This window comes from Pteropus alecto, unplaced genomic scaffold (assembly GCF_000325575.1).
Source record: "Pteropus alecto unplaced genomic scaffold, ASM32557v1 scaffold61, whole genome shotgun sequence".
Lineage (NCBI taxonomy): Eukaryota > Metazoa > Chordata > Mammalia > Chiroptera > Pteropodidae > Pteropus > Pteropus alecto.
The window spans coordinates 17,544,359-17,560,708 of record NW_006434835.1 but is presented as its reverse complement, the minus strand read 5'-3'; the positions used below and the strand labels follow the sequence as shown (position 1 = coordinate 17,560,708).

The 16,350-nt window shown below is 33.0% G+C and overlaps 1 protein-coding gene across 1 annotated transcript in view; it reads right to left on the bottom strand.

The window, feature by feature from the left end:
• SPDYA (speedy/RINGO cell cycle regulator family member A) overlaps positions 1 to 16,350 on the bottom strand; it is a 33,318-nt gene that overhangs the window by 4,340 nt on the left and 12,628 nt on the right. Inside the window, exons 5-6 of the mRNA XM_025045795.1 lie at positions 12,890 to 13,061; positions 3,030 to 3,324 (exon numbers count right to left, since the gene is read on the bottom strand). Of these exons, the coding sequence (XP_024901563.1) occupies positions 3,030 to 3,324; positions 12,890 to 13,061 (467 nt within the window). The remainder of the gene's footprint in view (positions 1 to 3,029; positions 3,325 to 12,889; positions 13,062 to 16,350) is intronic.

Sequence of the window (16,350 nt, the reverse complement as noted above, 5' to 3'; positions counted from 1 at the left end):
CCATATAACTTTTCATCAGGGACTTGGTTCTTAATGCTTTCACCACTTCCTTAGTCCTTAGTAGTCTGCTGGAGAATTTGTATGACAGCTTATTTTCACCACCAAAGGCAGGATTTCATCAAAGGTGGGGGTGGGGGGGAGGGCAGGTAGAGCACGATAGTTAGGAATTCAGGCTCTGGTTTAGAGTCAGACCTGGGTTCAAATGTCACTCTACCACCTTGGGCAAATTATTTAACTTCTCTAAGCCTCAGTTTCCTTACCTGCAAAGTGGAGATAATAGTATTTACCTTAGGGTTGGTTGTGAGTATTAAATAAAATTATGATGTAAAATCCTTAACATTTCCTGGAACATTTTAAACATCTTGTAAATTTTATTTATTATAAGGATCAATGAGTGTAGGTAAAAGGAGCTGACAAAGGGGAGGGATGCTAAAAGGCAATTCTTATTTAATCTATGATGGACCCTATTTACCTTCAAATATGAGTGAACCAATAAAAATTTTGCTTGGAGGTGTTGCAAAGGAATGGACTACAAATACTGCCAGTCCGATTTGTTTAGCGATTACTATGGCCAGGGAATGGAACAATGACTGAGGCATGACACCTACCTTCAAGAGTCTTAAGAGTCTAGTTTCTCTTGAAGTAAAACTTGAGTAGCCTCTGTTAACCTCATAAGGATGTGGCAAAAAATAAACAGGTGAAATTCTGAAATAATGTGGGTCTCAGAGAATTAGAAAGAACCATAAGAAATCTGTCAGTCCTGTCTTCAGATGGGTGAAAATTTGGAAGGCTTTATAAGACGTAAAAAGTATCTCTGCTAGTAGAATATTATTCTGATTGTTTCAAATTGAGAAATGTCAGAGAAATACCACACATTTGTAAATATAATTTAAATAATTGTGTGATTGACTAAAAGGTATTTTCAGTTCACATGGTTATTTTCTAATTATTATAAGATACTGTTGTTCAAAGCCACTTAATCTCAACAAAAATGAAATACAAAAATAAATTATGGTACTTATACCACGTCATTATTTAAAATCAGGTTTTCGAATATTGAATAATGACATGGGAAATGCTTGATGATAAGTGAAAAAAAGCAGGCCTAGGTATAGTATGGTTCTAATTTTTTTTTTAAATAGAAAAAGTTTAGAGTATCTAAAGCTATAGTCATCAAAGCAGTATGGTATTGGCATAAAAAGACACATAGATCAATGGAACAGAATAGAGAGCCCAGAGATAAACCCACACATCTATGGTCAATTAATTTACAACAAAGAAACTAAGAATATATGTACAATTGGGAAAGAATGGTGTTGGAAACACTGAACAGCATTATGCAAAGAATGAAACCGGACCACAATATTGCGCCATGCACAAAAATCAACAAAATGGATTAGACTTGAATGTAAGACCTTAAACCACAAAACTCTAGAAGAAAACAGAGTAAGCTCCTTGGCATAGGTCTTGGCAATAGTTTTTTGCTGTTGTTTTGTTTTTTTAATTTAACACCAAAAAAAGGCAAAAAAACCAAAAAAAGCAAAAATAACAGTGGGACATCAAACTAAAAAGTTTCTATACTGCAAAGGAAACCTTCAACAAAGTGAAAAGGCATGGAATGGGAGGAAATTTGCAAATCATATATCCAATAAGGGATTAATATCTCAAATATATAAAGAACTCATACAGCTCAATAGGAAAAAAAAACCCCAAACAATCCAGTTAAAAAATGGGCAGAGGAAATGAACATTTCTCCAAAGATACACAACAGGTAAATGAAAAGGTGTTCAACATCACTCATTATTGGAGAAATGCAAATCAAAACCACAATGGGACATCTCACACATGTTAAATGACTGTTATCAAAAAGACAAGAAATAATAACAAGTGTAGGTGAGGATGTGGAGAAAAGGGAACCCTCATGCACTGTTGTTGGTACTGTAAATTGGTATAGGTACTATGGAAAATAGTATGGAGGTTCCTCAAAAAATTAAAAATAGAACTACCATATGATTCAGCAATACCGCTTCTGGGAATTTATCAGAAGGAAACAAAATCACTATCTCAAGATATCTGCACCCCCATGTTAATTCACACATTATTTACAGTAGTTAAGACATGGAAATAATATCCACTGATGAATGGATAAAGAAAATGTGACATATATGTACAAGGGAATATCATTCAGCCATAGAAAAGAAAGAAATCCTGCCATTTGCAACAACATGGATTGAGCTCGAGGGCATTATGCCAAGTGGAAAAAGTCAAAGAAAGACAAATACTGTGTGATCTCACTTACATGTGGAACCTAAAAAAAAGAAAAACTGAATCCGTAGATACATCTGGTGGTTTCCAGAGATGAGGGAGTGAATAGGTGGGGCGGTGGGGAGCGGGGGGAGGTTGGACAAAATGGATGAAAGTGGTCAAAAGGTACAAACTTCCAATTATAAGTCCTGGGAATGTAATGTACAGTATGGTGACTAAAAACAATACTGTATCGGGTATTTGGAAGTTGCTAAGAGAAAAAATTTCTCATCACAAGAAAAAAACTTGTAACTGATGGTGAATGTTAACGAACTTGTGATCACCATGTTGTACACCTACACCTAATGCAATGTTATATATCAATTATATCTCAATTTTAACAAATGTATAGAAGAAAACCAATAGTTAATCACTGATAAAACTATATGATGAAATTACAAGTATATTTATTTTCTTAAAACTTTGAATAAAATAAACATTTCAAAGACAATGGTTCAGACTCTTAAAATATTTAAAACACATGAGACCTGTGGTGATTAGGTTTCACTTTAACATAAGTCACATTAAAAACTTTTTAGTTTAGGTAAGCTACCACTAAACAAGTAATACAAGACAAACAGTAGTAACCGAAAAGGGGAAAACTTTCAATACTAATTTAACTCATTGTACTATATAAATTATCACATATCCCTGCCTGTAGGTCAATAACTTGGATTTTTTAATAACTTGCATAAATCTAATTCTGACATACCACTAAATCATACCTTGAGAATAGTTATAAACTTGAGAAGGATCAACTACTATGTCCACTGAGAATGAGTTGTGTGATTCCTGAGACTGTTTTTCCATCACCTGTACTGTATCACTGGATGAAGATGATGAAGATAATCCCAGTCTAACATATCTTCCTTTTTTACCACAGAGTGAGCAATCTACCGGTGTGGCACTAGGTCCCCGGGGCAGTTGAACTTCATCTCTGTTGTAGTTCCTAACAGCTCCACTGTGATGCACAGAACGTTCTCGTTGCCATATATAATGGGTTGGAGCAATGGCCATAACCTATAGTGAAAAGCTTTCTTTTAGAATTTTAATAAGTTTTTAAAATTTAGTAAAATTAAGTACAAAAATTATAACTCAAGAACAGCTATCTCTAAACTAGATCTAAAAATCTATGTTACTGATGTTGGAGGCAAAAAAGCATCTCCAGATAAGGCAGTATTACCTATAAAATGATATGTCATTTGGATCCTCAAGATAGTAATTGAGAAGGTATTTAAATTATTTCAAATAGGAAACAGGACTGAAGCAACCTTCCAGGTTTTTCCATTCAGAATATTCTAAGCTTGGGAAAGATAATAGTTAACGTAAAACAACACATAATTACTAACTTTGGAATGTACAGGGCTGAAAATAATGTTTTTAATCAAAGTTTCCCACTCTGTACGTTAGGTCAATATTAAAACATTTGCAATTATGGCAAGGGATATGGTAAGAACACAGATAATTTATTTAACCTCCCTGTTCCTGTTTCCTTACCTGTAACTTGGAGAGAATTAGTGTCTTTTAGAGGGTTGTCACAAGGATTAGATGACGAATTATTTATAAAGCACTTAAGATTTCCTACTACATGTCAGGCATTGTTGTCAAAAGTTTGTTAGATAAAAAATTGCCTTTCGAGTCAGTACAGACTTAGCTTCTTATCCTGGCACTTGCTAGCTATATGATACTGGGCAAGTTACTTAAACTTTGAGGCTCAATTTCTTTATATCTAAAATGGGGAAACTATATGCCTCACAGGATTGTTCTGAGGGTTAGATATGTGTAAAATCCTTATCACATAGTAAGCATTTGACAAATAATAGCCATTTAAGAAGTCAAGCTAGGGAAGTGTACCTACATGCTGACCTCATATCTAAAACTTCTAAGCAGAATATTAGAATGTTACTTCTAAGCAAAAATGTTTAGTTGCAGTTATTGGTGACCCAAAGTAAATGAGAATTGTAGAATTTAAGAGTTAGACAGTGCCTTGTTAATTGCCTAGATCAGTGATTTTCAAACTGTTTTAGGAACCCTAAGATTATTGGGGGTTCCTAGGAGGGGCTAAGGGAAGACAGAGCAGGCAGAACAGCTCAATTGGGGGGATTGTGTGTAAAATTTTGTTTGGAAAGAAAAAAGGCTTTTGCTGTTAAAAATGAAAACCATAAAATCCTCAGATTAAGAACAGTCCCCTCAGAAAATGAGGTTACTGTGGCCTTCCCCAAGATCATGGCATAAAGAATACTAGCTATGCTAATTTTTAAAAGTATATTTTAGGATGCATTTATTTTATAATCCACTTCTTAAATCCTTCAAAAGTTTTCAACCAAAGACATGTAATAAAGTTACATATCTTTAAAAATGCAGAAGTAAATAAAGGTATTAACTCTAACTATAAACATTATCTATAATAATAGAAAACTAGCTTCAGAGCTATCCAAGGTGAGAAAGTAGAATATCAGAACTTCTTATTCCTTCCATATTAATCTACTATTTTTTCCTCAACACTTCAATCTCTTTATTTACAATGTCTGGAATGTGCTTCCTTTGTTTAAGTATTACCTTTCCCTCAATGCCCTGCCTAAGTCCCACCTTTCTAAAAACTCTAGCTTTCAGATTTTCTTGTTTTATTGTTAATGCTACATTAGGACTTTTAACAAATAAATGTCTGGTACTCAAATATATTTTTATGCATGTAACCTATTCTACTGAAAACCCCGTGTGCAGGAATAGTCTCTCATACACCTTTCTATCAAATGCCCTCCATACAATATTAAGCAGCCATTAAATATTTCTTAATGATAGATAAAAATAAATAAAAATTAGAGCCCCCTGACATTATGAACCTACAACATGATTTTTATAGGGATCTTATAGCAGAGTCTAGTGAGGAGAGCAGAGGCTCAAAATAGGTTTGGTAAACTATTCTTTCTGCAATAAGCTAGGTATCACGGTCTCTCTACATACTAACCCAGTTAGAAAAATGCATGCGCACACTTATTTACTTTTTAATATATAATTTACATATATTTCACACACATAATTAGAATGTTATTGTGATAACAGTGAATTAAAAAAAGAAACTGTACCAGGATCAAGAGGATTTTGGTTTTAATTCTATTGGCTCTATGACCTTAGGCAAATTACTTAACTTTCTGGGCCATAAAGTATCTTTTGTATGTGAGAAAACAGGTCACTTACAGGCCTCAAATTCTATAATTTTATGAAAATGACTTCTCTGAAGCATTGGTTGAGTATTCGACCTAATAGAAATGTTATCCTAGTTTTTACTTTACCTTACTCTTATGTCATTTTTAGTGATTTTTGTGTGCGTGCCTTTGGTGGGTGTTTCTAAAATACAATATTGGGCTCTCTGTTTTTCTACCTATCTACTTCTCTGTAACCTCAAGAGTTAGCATAGTATAAGTCTTAATAGCACTGATTCTGGAGTCTGCCTGGGTTTGAATACTGGTGTGCTCCTTTACTAATTGTGTGATTAAAAATGCAGAAGTAAATAAAGGTATTAACTCTAACTATAAACATTATCTATAATAATAGAAAACTAGCTTCAGAGCTATCCAAGGTGAGAAAGTAGAATATCAGAACTTCTTATTCCTTCCATATTAATCTACTATTTTTTCCTCAACACTTCAATCTCTTTATTTACAATGTCTGGAATGTGCTTCCTTTGTTGGAGAAGTCAGTGAGCCTTTATGCTTTAGTTTCCTAGTCTGGGATTACCTAGTAGCTATTAGAATTGTGAGTTAATACATAATGCAGTACTTAGAACAGTGCCCAGTAAGTGCTCAAAAAATATTAACATTACTTTCACCTTGGGTCTCTTATCTACTCTATGAAGTTTTAAACATCACTTGTATGTGATGACTCATTTTACTCATACCTGTTGACCATTCACTTAAATACCCAATTATCACCTTAAATTCATATGTTCAATACCAAATTCCTTATTTTTCCAATAAACTAGTGTGCTTCTTTAGCCTTCCCTATTTCCAGTATGTAATCCATCACTCTTTCTGTTATGCAGATTTGAAACTGACAGCTCACTAACCCATATGCCCTACATCCAACTGGTCATCAAAAAATTATAATTATAATCTTGTAACATTAATTTTTCTTCGGCACTGTCATCTATAGCAGTAGGTTTACACCTTGCTTCCTGACCTAGAGCAAGTATAGCAGTTTAAAGCACTTTTCCTATATCATATATTAGGTCTCTTCTGTATACTGACATTGGATTATTTAGTTCAACACATTACATGTATCACATCACTGCTTTCTAGATTCCTAATCTGTAATCAAGTAGTAGCTGACAGAAATCAGCTATGACGATATTGCTCCCTCTAGGCCAGAGTATATAACAAGAATAAAGCTTCTTGATAAAATTTTACCCTTGATGATGCATAAAAGAACTGGAATATGAGTCTAATTCTTTCTTATTAATCTGTGAACCAATCTAGAAATTAAGCTATCACCAACCTAAATAAATTCCACCTCAGAGGAGCTGAAGTTCAAAAAGGTAAGCTCCTTGTAAGAAGATAAGATCAGAATAAGTAGGTTGAAATAGTCTTTATTCTTTTTTGGAGAAGCCCTACATACATTTTTTTTTTAATATCCTTGCAGAGAAATATTTATTGCAGCATTACTTATCATGATAAGAAGTGGTAAACATCAATGGGGCACTATTTAAGAATACCATAGTATATTCATTTAATGATTATCATTGTAACGAATAAAATTTTAGAAGAATTTAACACAAAAAATTTTTTAATGTGATATAATGTTAAGTTTAAAAAGCAAAATATAAAATTTTACATGTGGCTTATTTTTTAAAAGATAAAAACTTACGCAAAGAAAAATATATTGGTTGCCTTTGGGTAGTAAAAATACAGGTGGTTTTTCTTATATTATCCAATTTTTTAAAGAAAAATATGTATCACTTTTAGATTAGAAAAATCTTTAATAGATGTTATTATTAACTATAAAATGAGCCAACCAATAAAAAAAATTCAGAAAATATAATTAGAATCTACCATTAGAATGAAATATTTATACGCTTTGGGTTCAGATGCCTTTTCACTACAACACATTATCCAATGCCATCATTTCTCATGTTGTTGCCAAGTGCTTTTCTTTACAGAATCACTTACGATTAACATCTAACATAATATATAGTTCATTGAGATTCTAAAGAAGACATTCACTCTGGAGCTTATAAATACTTCCTTCCTTTGATTTGCTTGAGCCACATACATTTTTCAATTGAATCACCCCTCACCTCTTTCCAAAAAAAGGATTTGAAGCAGCTAACAAAAGAGCAAATGATTTTTTTTTTATGAAACTAGAGGATTTCCCAAAAGGGGAAATATAGCTAAAGAGGAAAAGCATACATGCCAGTAATAAAGAATCACAGAGTTAATGTGGTTAAGGATAAAACCTGGCTCTTAGTTTCTCTGCAGCAGTCAGGGTTAAAAAAAATAGAAGACAAATTATAAAATTCATATGGTCTCAAATGAGAGAATAAATTGACAGTGGTGAATAATATTTTTTTCTGAATTTAAATACCAGCTGGCCCTGCCACTTACTAACTGAATGACCACAGACAAATCACAACCTTTCCACTCTAGTTTCTTCATCTGTAAAATGGAGAGAATACTTATGCTATTTAATTCTTGAGATAAAATAACATAACAGATACAAATGCATTTTCTAAACTAATCAGTAATAGGGACTAGTTGTCAGAGAAAACATAACACTGGGAAGTCATGTGACATGAAGTCAAGTTCTGACTCTGACACTTAATTGATGAAAGATTTTGAGTAAATCTCAATCTTGTTGGTCCTCAGTTTCATTAGCTAAACAATAAGAATGCTTCAACCCTCACAGGCATTTTAGTGAGGATATATGAAAATATTTATAAATTTATAAAGTATAATGTAAATGTAGAGTATTATTATTGTAAATCAGTTTGTAGTTACTATCGCAACTTGGGTTTATTCGAGGAGATGAGACTAAAGAAATGGGTTGGCAGTACACCAATACCAGATTCTCAATAACAAATTCATAGAATACTTAACTAAATTTCTAAGCATGTCTTGCTTCTTTAATGCATCAAACTTCAGGGCAAGGATGATAATAATACTTCTTTATATTAAACCACCGCAACACTTAACTTGCTGTCTTACTCGCAGATTAGCTGTTGGATGACTACATAAGAAAACAGGATAAAATCTTACTAGGTAGTTGCCTTTCCTATACACCAACACAATTTAAGTAAGCTTATCTGCCAAGAGAGGGGTAGTGCTAAGTGATCTCAGTGAAGAATTGTTTTAAAGTTTCTTTTCTATTTCATGAATAAGCAGATATGAAAAAGAATTGGAAGCCTTATGTTCCCTTCATACTGTCAGTCAGCAGTATTTGCTGAGTGTCTACTATATGCTAGGTATTGTACTGGAAGTACAATAAAAAATAAACAAATAAAGATCCTGTCCTCTTAGAACTTATATTCAAGTAGGGGGAAATAGACATTAGCAAGATAAATAAGCATAATGGAGTATGTAATATGGTGGTTAAGTGCTATGAAGAAAACCAAGAAAAGGAATACAGAGTAATAGTGGGAGGTACTACTTGTTATTTTAACAGCTTTATTGAAATATAACTCAAATACCGTACAATTCACCCATTTAAAGTGCACAACTAAATGGCTTTTAGTATATTCAGAGTTGCACAACCATTATTACAATTTTAGATTATCGTCATTCCATAAAGAAAGCAGTCACACCCCATTCCTCCTTTCCTCAGCTCTTTGCAACCACTAATCTACTTTTTATGTCTTTGGATTTGTCTATTCTGAACAGTTCATATAAATGGAATCATACAATGTATGGTCCTTTATGACTGGCTTCTTTCACTTAGCATAACATTTTCATGTTTCATCCATGTTGTAGCATGTATAAGTACTTCATTCCTTTTAATTGTCAAGAAATATTTGTATGGATATATTTTATCTATTCATTAGTTGCTGGACATCGTTTTCCACTTTTTGACTATTATAAATAATGCTGCTGTGAACATTTATGTATAAGTTTTTTGTGGCTATAGTTTTCATTTCTTAACTATATAACTAGGAGTAGAATAGCTGGGTCATATGAAACTCTATGTTTAGCTTTTTGAGGAATTGTCAGGCTGTTTCCAAAGCAGCTACACCATTTTACATTCCCAACAGAATGAGGGTTTGAATTTCTCCACATTCTTGCCAACACTTACTATCTTTTATTGTAGTCATTCTAGTGGGTGCGAAGTGATATCTTCTTCTGGTTTTGATTTCGCATTTCTCTGACGGCTAATGATGTTGAGCATCTTTTCACGTGCTTTTTTGACTATTTGTATATCTTCTTTGGAGAAATGACTATTTAGATCTTTTGCACATTTTAAAATTGTGTTGTCTTTTTATTATTGAGTTGCAAGAGCTCTTTATATTCTAAATACAAGTCCCCTATCAGACAGACGATTTTGAAAAATTTTCTCCCGTTTTGTGAGTTGTCTTCACTTTCCTGATGGTATCCTTTGAAAGAAAGTTTTAAACTTTATGATGTCCACTTTATATTTTCTTTTGTTGCTTGTGCTTTTGTTATCATATCTAAGACCTAATCTAAGGTCATAAAGAGTTACCTCTATGTTTTCTTTATAGTTTTTAGTTCTTATATTTAAGTCTTTGACCCATTTTAAGTTAGGTTTTATATGTAATATAAATTAAGAGTCCAACTGCATTCTTTTTTATTAAAAATTACTAGGGTGACATTAATGCTGCTGTGAACATTTATGTATAAGCATTCAACAGTAAGTTGTATAGATATTGCATTGTGTTCACCACCCACAGTTAAATTTCCTTCCGTCACCAAATATTTGACCTCTTTTACCCCTACCTGCCACTCTCCCCTTCCCTCTGGTAACCACAAATCCACTGTCCGTGTCCATGAGTCTCTGTTTGTCATGTTTGTTTGTTGCTTTCAGTTTTATATCCCACATATGAGTGATATCATGTGGTTTTCAACTTTTTCTGTTGGACTTATTTCACTTTGCATGATTATTTCAAGATCCATCCATGTTGTCGCAAATTCCATCTTTTCATACGGCTGAATAATATTCCAGTCATCTATCATAGGACACTTCGGTTGCTTCTATACAACTGAATTCTTTTGCATGTGGATATCTAGTTGTTCCAGCACCATTTGTTGAAAAGACTATTGTTTCCCCCACTGAATTTCTTTGGTACCCTTGTCAAAATGCAATTGAACATATATATGAGGGTTTATTTCTAGACTCTTCTATATTATTCTATTGAGGGAGATACTACTTGATATAGGGTGGTATTACAAAAAAAAAAAAGGTTTCTCTGAGGTGACATTTAAACAGAGTCCTGAATGAAGTGAGAAAGTAAAACATACTAATATCTGGGGAGGGGAAAATGTTCCAGGTAATTGGATTGGCAAATACAAGACCTTGAAGTGGGAGAGCCCTTGGTGTGTCTGAGGAACAGCAAGGAGGCCAGTGTGGCTGGAGTGGAGTGAGCAAGGATGGGAGATGAAGTCAGAGGTGAGGAGAGTTGGCAGACCATGTAGAGCCATGATAAGGACTTTGTCTTTTGCTCTGTGTGAGATGGGAAGCCTCGAGGCTTTTGAGTATAGGACTTTTTAAAAGATTTAATCTGGCTTCTGTAGGAAGAATAAACTTTAGGGAAGAAGGATTATAAGACAATTTGGATGGGTATGGCAATAATTGGGGCAAGAGATGACAAAGCACCATTTAGAGGTGGAGTAGGTGAGAAATGGTAAGATGCTGGATTTTTTTTAAGATATGGATATGAGAAAAAGAAGTCTAGGGTGGCAGCTTTTTTGGTCTGAACAACTAGAAGGATGAAGTTACTATTTATTAATATGTGGAAGATTGCTGGAGGAGCAGGTTTGGAAATCTATGTGGAAGAACTAAAATTCAATTTTTGGCATAGTTTGTGGTATCTACTAAATAATAAAATATGAATAGGAAATTTGATATGCAAATCTGGATTTAGTGGAAAGATTTGCTAGTTCTAAGTGTTGAATCCTTGAGAGACAACTTTTCCGTAAATCCCGTTACACAACTGAGTTTACAGCTGCCTAAAACTTTTTAATCTTTTACACATACACCATTAAGTCACTCCATTCTCTAACTCTTTAGATAGTCTGGGCCAGCAACTGAGGTAATTCTATCTCCAACAGTATAAGTTAAAGTTATTGCAGTTAAAAAATGCTAGCCATTATATCTTGGGAGTAAGTAGGCAGTCTGCCATGAGGTGAGCATTGCCTCTTGCCTCTGGTGCACTCTCCTCCATGCTCTTAGCTGAGTGTCTCTTGGGGCTTGAAGCATTTACTCTGAAAAAATCAGAGTGTTCAAATAAGGAACTTGCTTGGACTATTACATCCAAGGATGGCAACAGGTGCACAAATTACCCATCTTGACATGGGGAGGTAGTAACAAAAAATAATATATGACTCTTTCAATGCCCTGTAATTGGAATGAGTCATTTAAATCCTATAATGAAGATCATTAAATTACGGTGGCCTTATACACCTAATTTTTATATTTTTCTACTGAATTTAATCTTGTAAGGATTTGGCCTGCTGTACAGTTTTCTAAGTTATCTCTGAACTTTGCATTTCCCCCACCATTCAACAATCCTAATTTAATGCACAAATGTGCATACTTGCTATATCTTTATAGCATTAATAAATATAATTTACACAATTAGTTCTGGGAAGAGTTTTGTGACACATCCCTGAAGTTCTCCATCAGGTTTGACACTAATCTGTTGTCTCTTTTGACCCATAGTCATTTGACTGGATATGACTTAATTTAATTATAGTATTATCTAGCTTACATTTACCAAACTTCTCTGAACTAGTACTGGCTTACAGTGATCACTGCCTTCTATTTAATTTCTACCCTAAAATTTTTCTTTAGTTTAAAATATTAACTTTCTTCTTTATTGAAAACCAGAATTTTAGATAAAATAACTAATCTTTTAATTTTAGTGTCTTTCTGCTTTATCTTAATAGAATCTGGCATCAAGGAAAATTGCTTTATGTATTCTATATGAAAAGAGGTATAGTTTTTAAACATTTACATTTATTTAAATTTTATACTATGCAATTCACATTTCAATCATGGGGACCTGAAATCTCATATACTTTAATTTAACGGAAATTATTATTCAATTCCAGTGATATTACTATAAGATATTTTGAAATATGCACATTACCCTTTTTCAAAATTAGTGATCTTTTAGACAAGAGAAACACATTAAAATAAAAATACTTATCTACAGAAGTAGACTGCTCTGGAAAACAGAAATGACAATTTTAAATTATTGTGGTATAAAATTAAAACATTAACATTGCAATACACAAGTTGTATTCATGGTAACCATAAAGGTTAATGGTCTACCCTTACATTGGAAGCACTTTAAAAAACAAGACAAGGTAAATTAAATAAACAGAAGACAGAGAACCCATAAAGAATTTAAAAATCTTACCTCCTCACAGCATCGCCTGCTTACAATAGCCCTATAGTCAATTCTATCCCAGAGTTGGTCCCTTAACTTTAAGAAATTAGGGAACAATTTTCTCCAGTTTTTCCCTAAAGCCCATGGAAAAATCTCGTATTTGGATTCTTCTTCATCTTCTTCAACTGTATTAGCCAGATACCTAACAAAAAAGACCAGCAACTCAAAAAAAAAAGAAATAGGTAAAGGACAGGAATGGGCAGTTTCCCCTCCCCCGCAAAATACAAATCACTTATAAACACATAAAATATGTTCAACCTTACTCATAATTAAAGAAATAATAGATCAAAAATAGAAATACAGTGAATTTTACCTTGTTGAGTTCTGAATATTTTTATTCCTATAGATCTTGAGCTTTGTTCTGGGATGCAGTTACTTGGAAACGGTCTGATCCTTTCAGGTCTTGCTTTTATGATTTGTTAGGTGGCTCTGGAGCAATGTTCAGTCTGGGGCTAATTACTCCTTACTACTGAGGCAAGACCTTCCTGAGTATTCTACTTAATATCCTGTGAATGATCAGTTTTTTCAGTTTGGCTGGTAGGAACAGATACTATTTCCAGGCCTAGGGGAACGTTAGTCACTATTCCTTCTAATCCTTTCTTATGGTCTTTCCCCACAATCAGGTAGTTTCCTTATACACAAACGGAGATCGGTATCTTGCCAAATACTTGAGCAGAATCAGGCATACACAGAAGCAGGAACACATATTCCATAATAAGAATAATCAATCAATCAAAACTGACACACATGGTAAAAATGACAAGAATATTAAGATAGTTGTAACTATTCCAGATGTTCAAAAAGATAAGTAGACACACTGAAAGTATACGTCTAGAGATGAAAACTATGTGAAAAATGACAAATACATTGAGTGGGATTAACGGCAGGTTAAATATTCCAGAAGAAAAGATTTGTGCATTGAAACATAACAGTATAAACTATCCAAAATGAAACATGCAGAGAAAAATAAACAAAAATAATGAACAGAGAATCAATGAGCTGTGAGAAAACTTCAAACAGTCTAATAAAGGTGAAAGTGGAGTCCCTAACAGGCAGTGGGTAAACAAACAAACAAAAATATTTGAAGAAATAAAAGAAATAAATGGATAAAAATTTTAAAAATTTGATAAAAACTATAAACTCACAAAAAAGCTCCTAGAACCCCAAAGCACCAACACACATCATAGTCAAATTGCTCAAAGCCAGTGATAAAGAGAAAATCTTAAAAGCAGTGAAAAATAGACATGTTAGATAACAGGAAAAGAGAGAAGGATGGAGCAGATTTCCTATTGGAAACAATGCAAGCTCCATAGATGACTTTCCAAGAAAAATGAGCAACTTATAATAAAAAAAACTTATAAGACACTTAACGCACCATGAGCAGAAGCAGACTCCAAAGTCTGAGGATACTGAAATCAACAGACAAACATCAAAGAAAAAGAGGTTTAAAAGCAGTCAGAAAAGAAGGCAAATGAGCCTAAGTAGAAGATTTGAGGTGCAAGAAGGAATAAATATGTGGGTAAATCAAAACAAAGTCTGAATGTATAAAACAATAATAATAATGTCTAACTTTTTTTTTGAGGGCATCATATAAAATTACAGAATTCTAAAACAAAAGAATATAATTTGAGGGAAGGGATGATTGGAGTTAAAATGCTTAAGGTTATTGTAATTAAAAATAACTAAGGTAATTGCTAAAAGAATAGCTATAGATCACATAATCTCCAAACAAGTAGAGAGAAAAAAAAAGTGTCAAAAAATAAAAATTAAAAAATCTCAACCAAAAAGAAGATAAAAATGGAGGAGAAAGAAGAAACAGAAAACATGGGACATATAGAAAGTATAAAACAAGATGGCGGAAAAAAAATCCAAATATATAAGTAATAATGGATTATTCTGTAATAAAATGAACTATCGTTACACATATCAATAGAAATGAACCTCAAATAAATGAATCATGATATTATAAAAAAAAGAAGGAAGTTACAGAAGAATAGTACACGTGAAAAACCAAATAATGTATTATTTAGAGGTATATACATAGAATTAAAAGCAAGAAAATGATGACCAATGGAAGGGAGAGGGTTCTAATTGGGAAAATGAACTGTGAGCTTCTAAGATTCTGGCAACGTTCTAGTCTAAAGGTGAGTCATGGCTGCATGAGTATTTGTTTTGTTTTCATTCTTTCACACATACATACATACACACTCCATATGTTCTTTTGTACATTATTTCACATTAAAAAATTTTAAGGGTACAGAAGTATACAGTACACTTCTATTCATGTAATATACACACTGGTTCATGTATAGCAAATTATTTCTAGACAGAAACATGTGAAACAGTTAATGTCCTTGAGAAGGCAGGAAGGTCTTGAGATAGAAAGAAGACTTACTTTTAATTATATACCCTCTTACCTACTTTTTAAAACCATGTGCATGTTCATATTTAGTTACATTAATATAAAATGAGCACCTACATATTACTTTATCCTCCTTTAAAATAATTGTACATATTTTAATATTACATTATAAAGCACCTCATTGTCAAATGTATTCAGTATGAGAGTCAAATCCTGTCCTCTGTGATATTATGTAATTTCTTATTTTTAGTATCCCTGATAGTTAACAAAAGGATAGGTAGAGCCGGAGATTGGTTCTTTACATGCTTGCTGACTAAGTGAAACATGGAAAATCTATAACGTACTATGGTACTGTTGTATCAGGACTACATCATGATTCTACTCTATATTAACAATTTTTCAGGTTCAATGTGATCAAATATCTGCATTGTATACATATAAATTCCCTTCTAATTTGAAATAGTTTAAGTTTTCTTGGAGGAGAGTTCATTATTTGTATAATAATTATGTTCATTCAAATAAAGAATTAAGAACTTTTTATATGTTAGCTATTGAAGGATGTAAAAAGGTAAGATACATGTTTCTTGCCCTTAAGGAGCCTAGAGACAAGTAGAAGAGGCAACTAAGAATGAAACAAGTAACTGTACAAGAGATACGGAAGAATGATAATTGAAGTTCAGTGTTATAAAAATATATGGAAAGGAAAACATGTGAGTTGGAACTATGGCTAACTGAGAAAATAAGAACTATCGAGTCAAGCTACACAAAAAGCATGATTAGATATAAAATGGAAATTCTAACATATTTTTAATATGAAGCTTATAATACAACGTGCGACGCAACCTTACAGACTACTACATAGTATAAGCTGTCACGATTGGTCATAACCCAAAAGTTAAACAAATCCAGTTTCAGGCATCTAGCAAGATTAAAACTAAGCTTCTTTTGGTTTGTCGTTAATGTTCAGGTGAGAAAAAAACTACAAAATAGGGTATCAACATACAAATATAATACGATATTAAGAGACATAAATAGTATTATAGCTTATTGGTCAATGGCTGAATTTTGC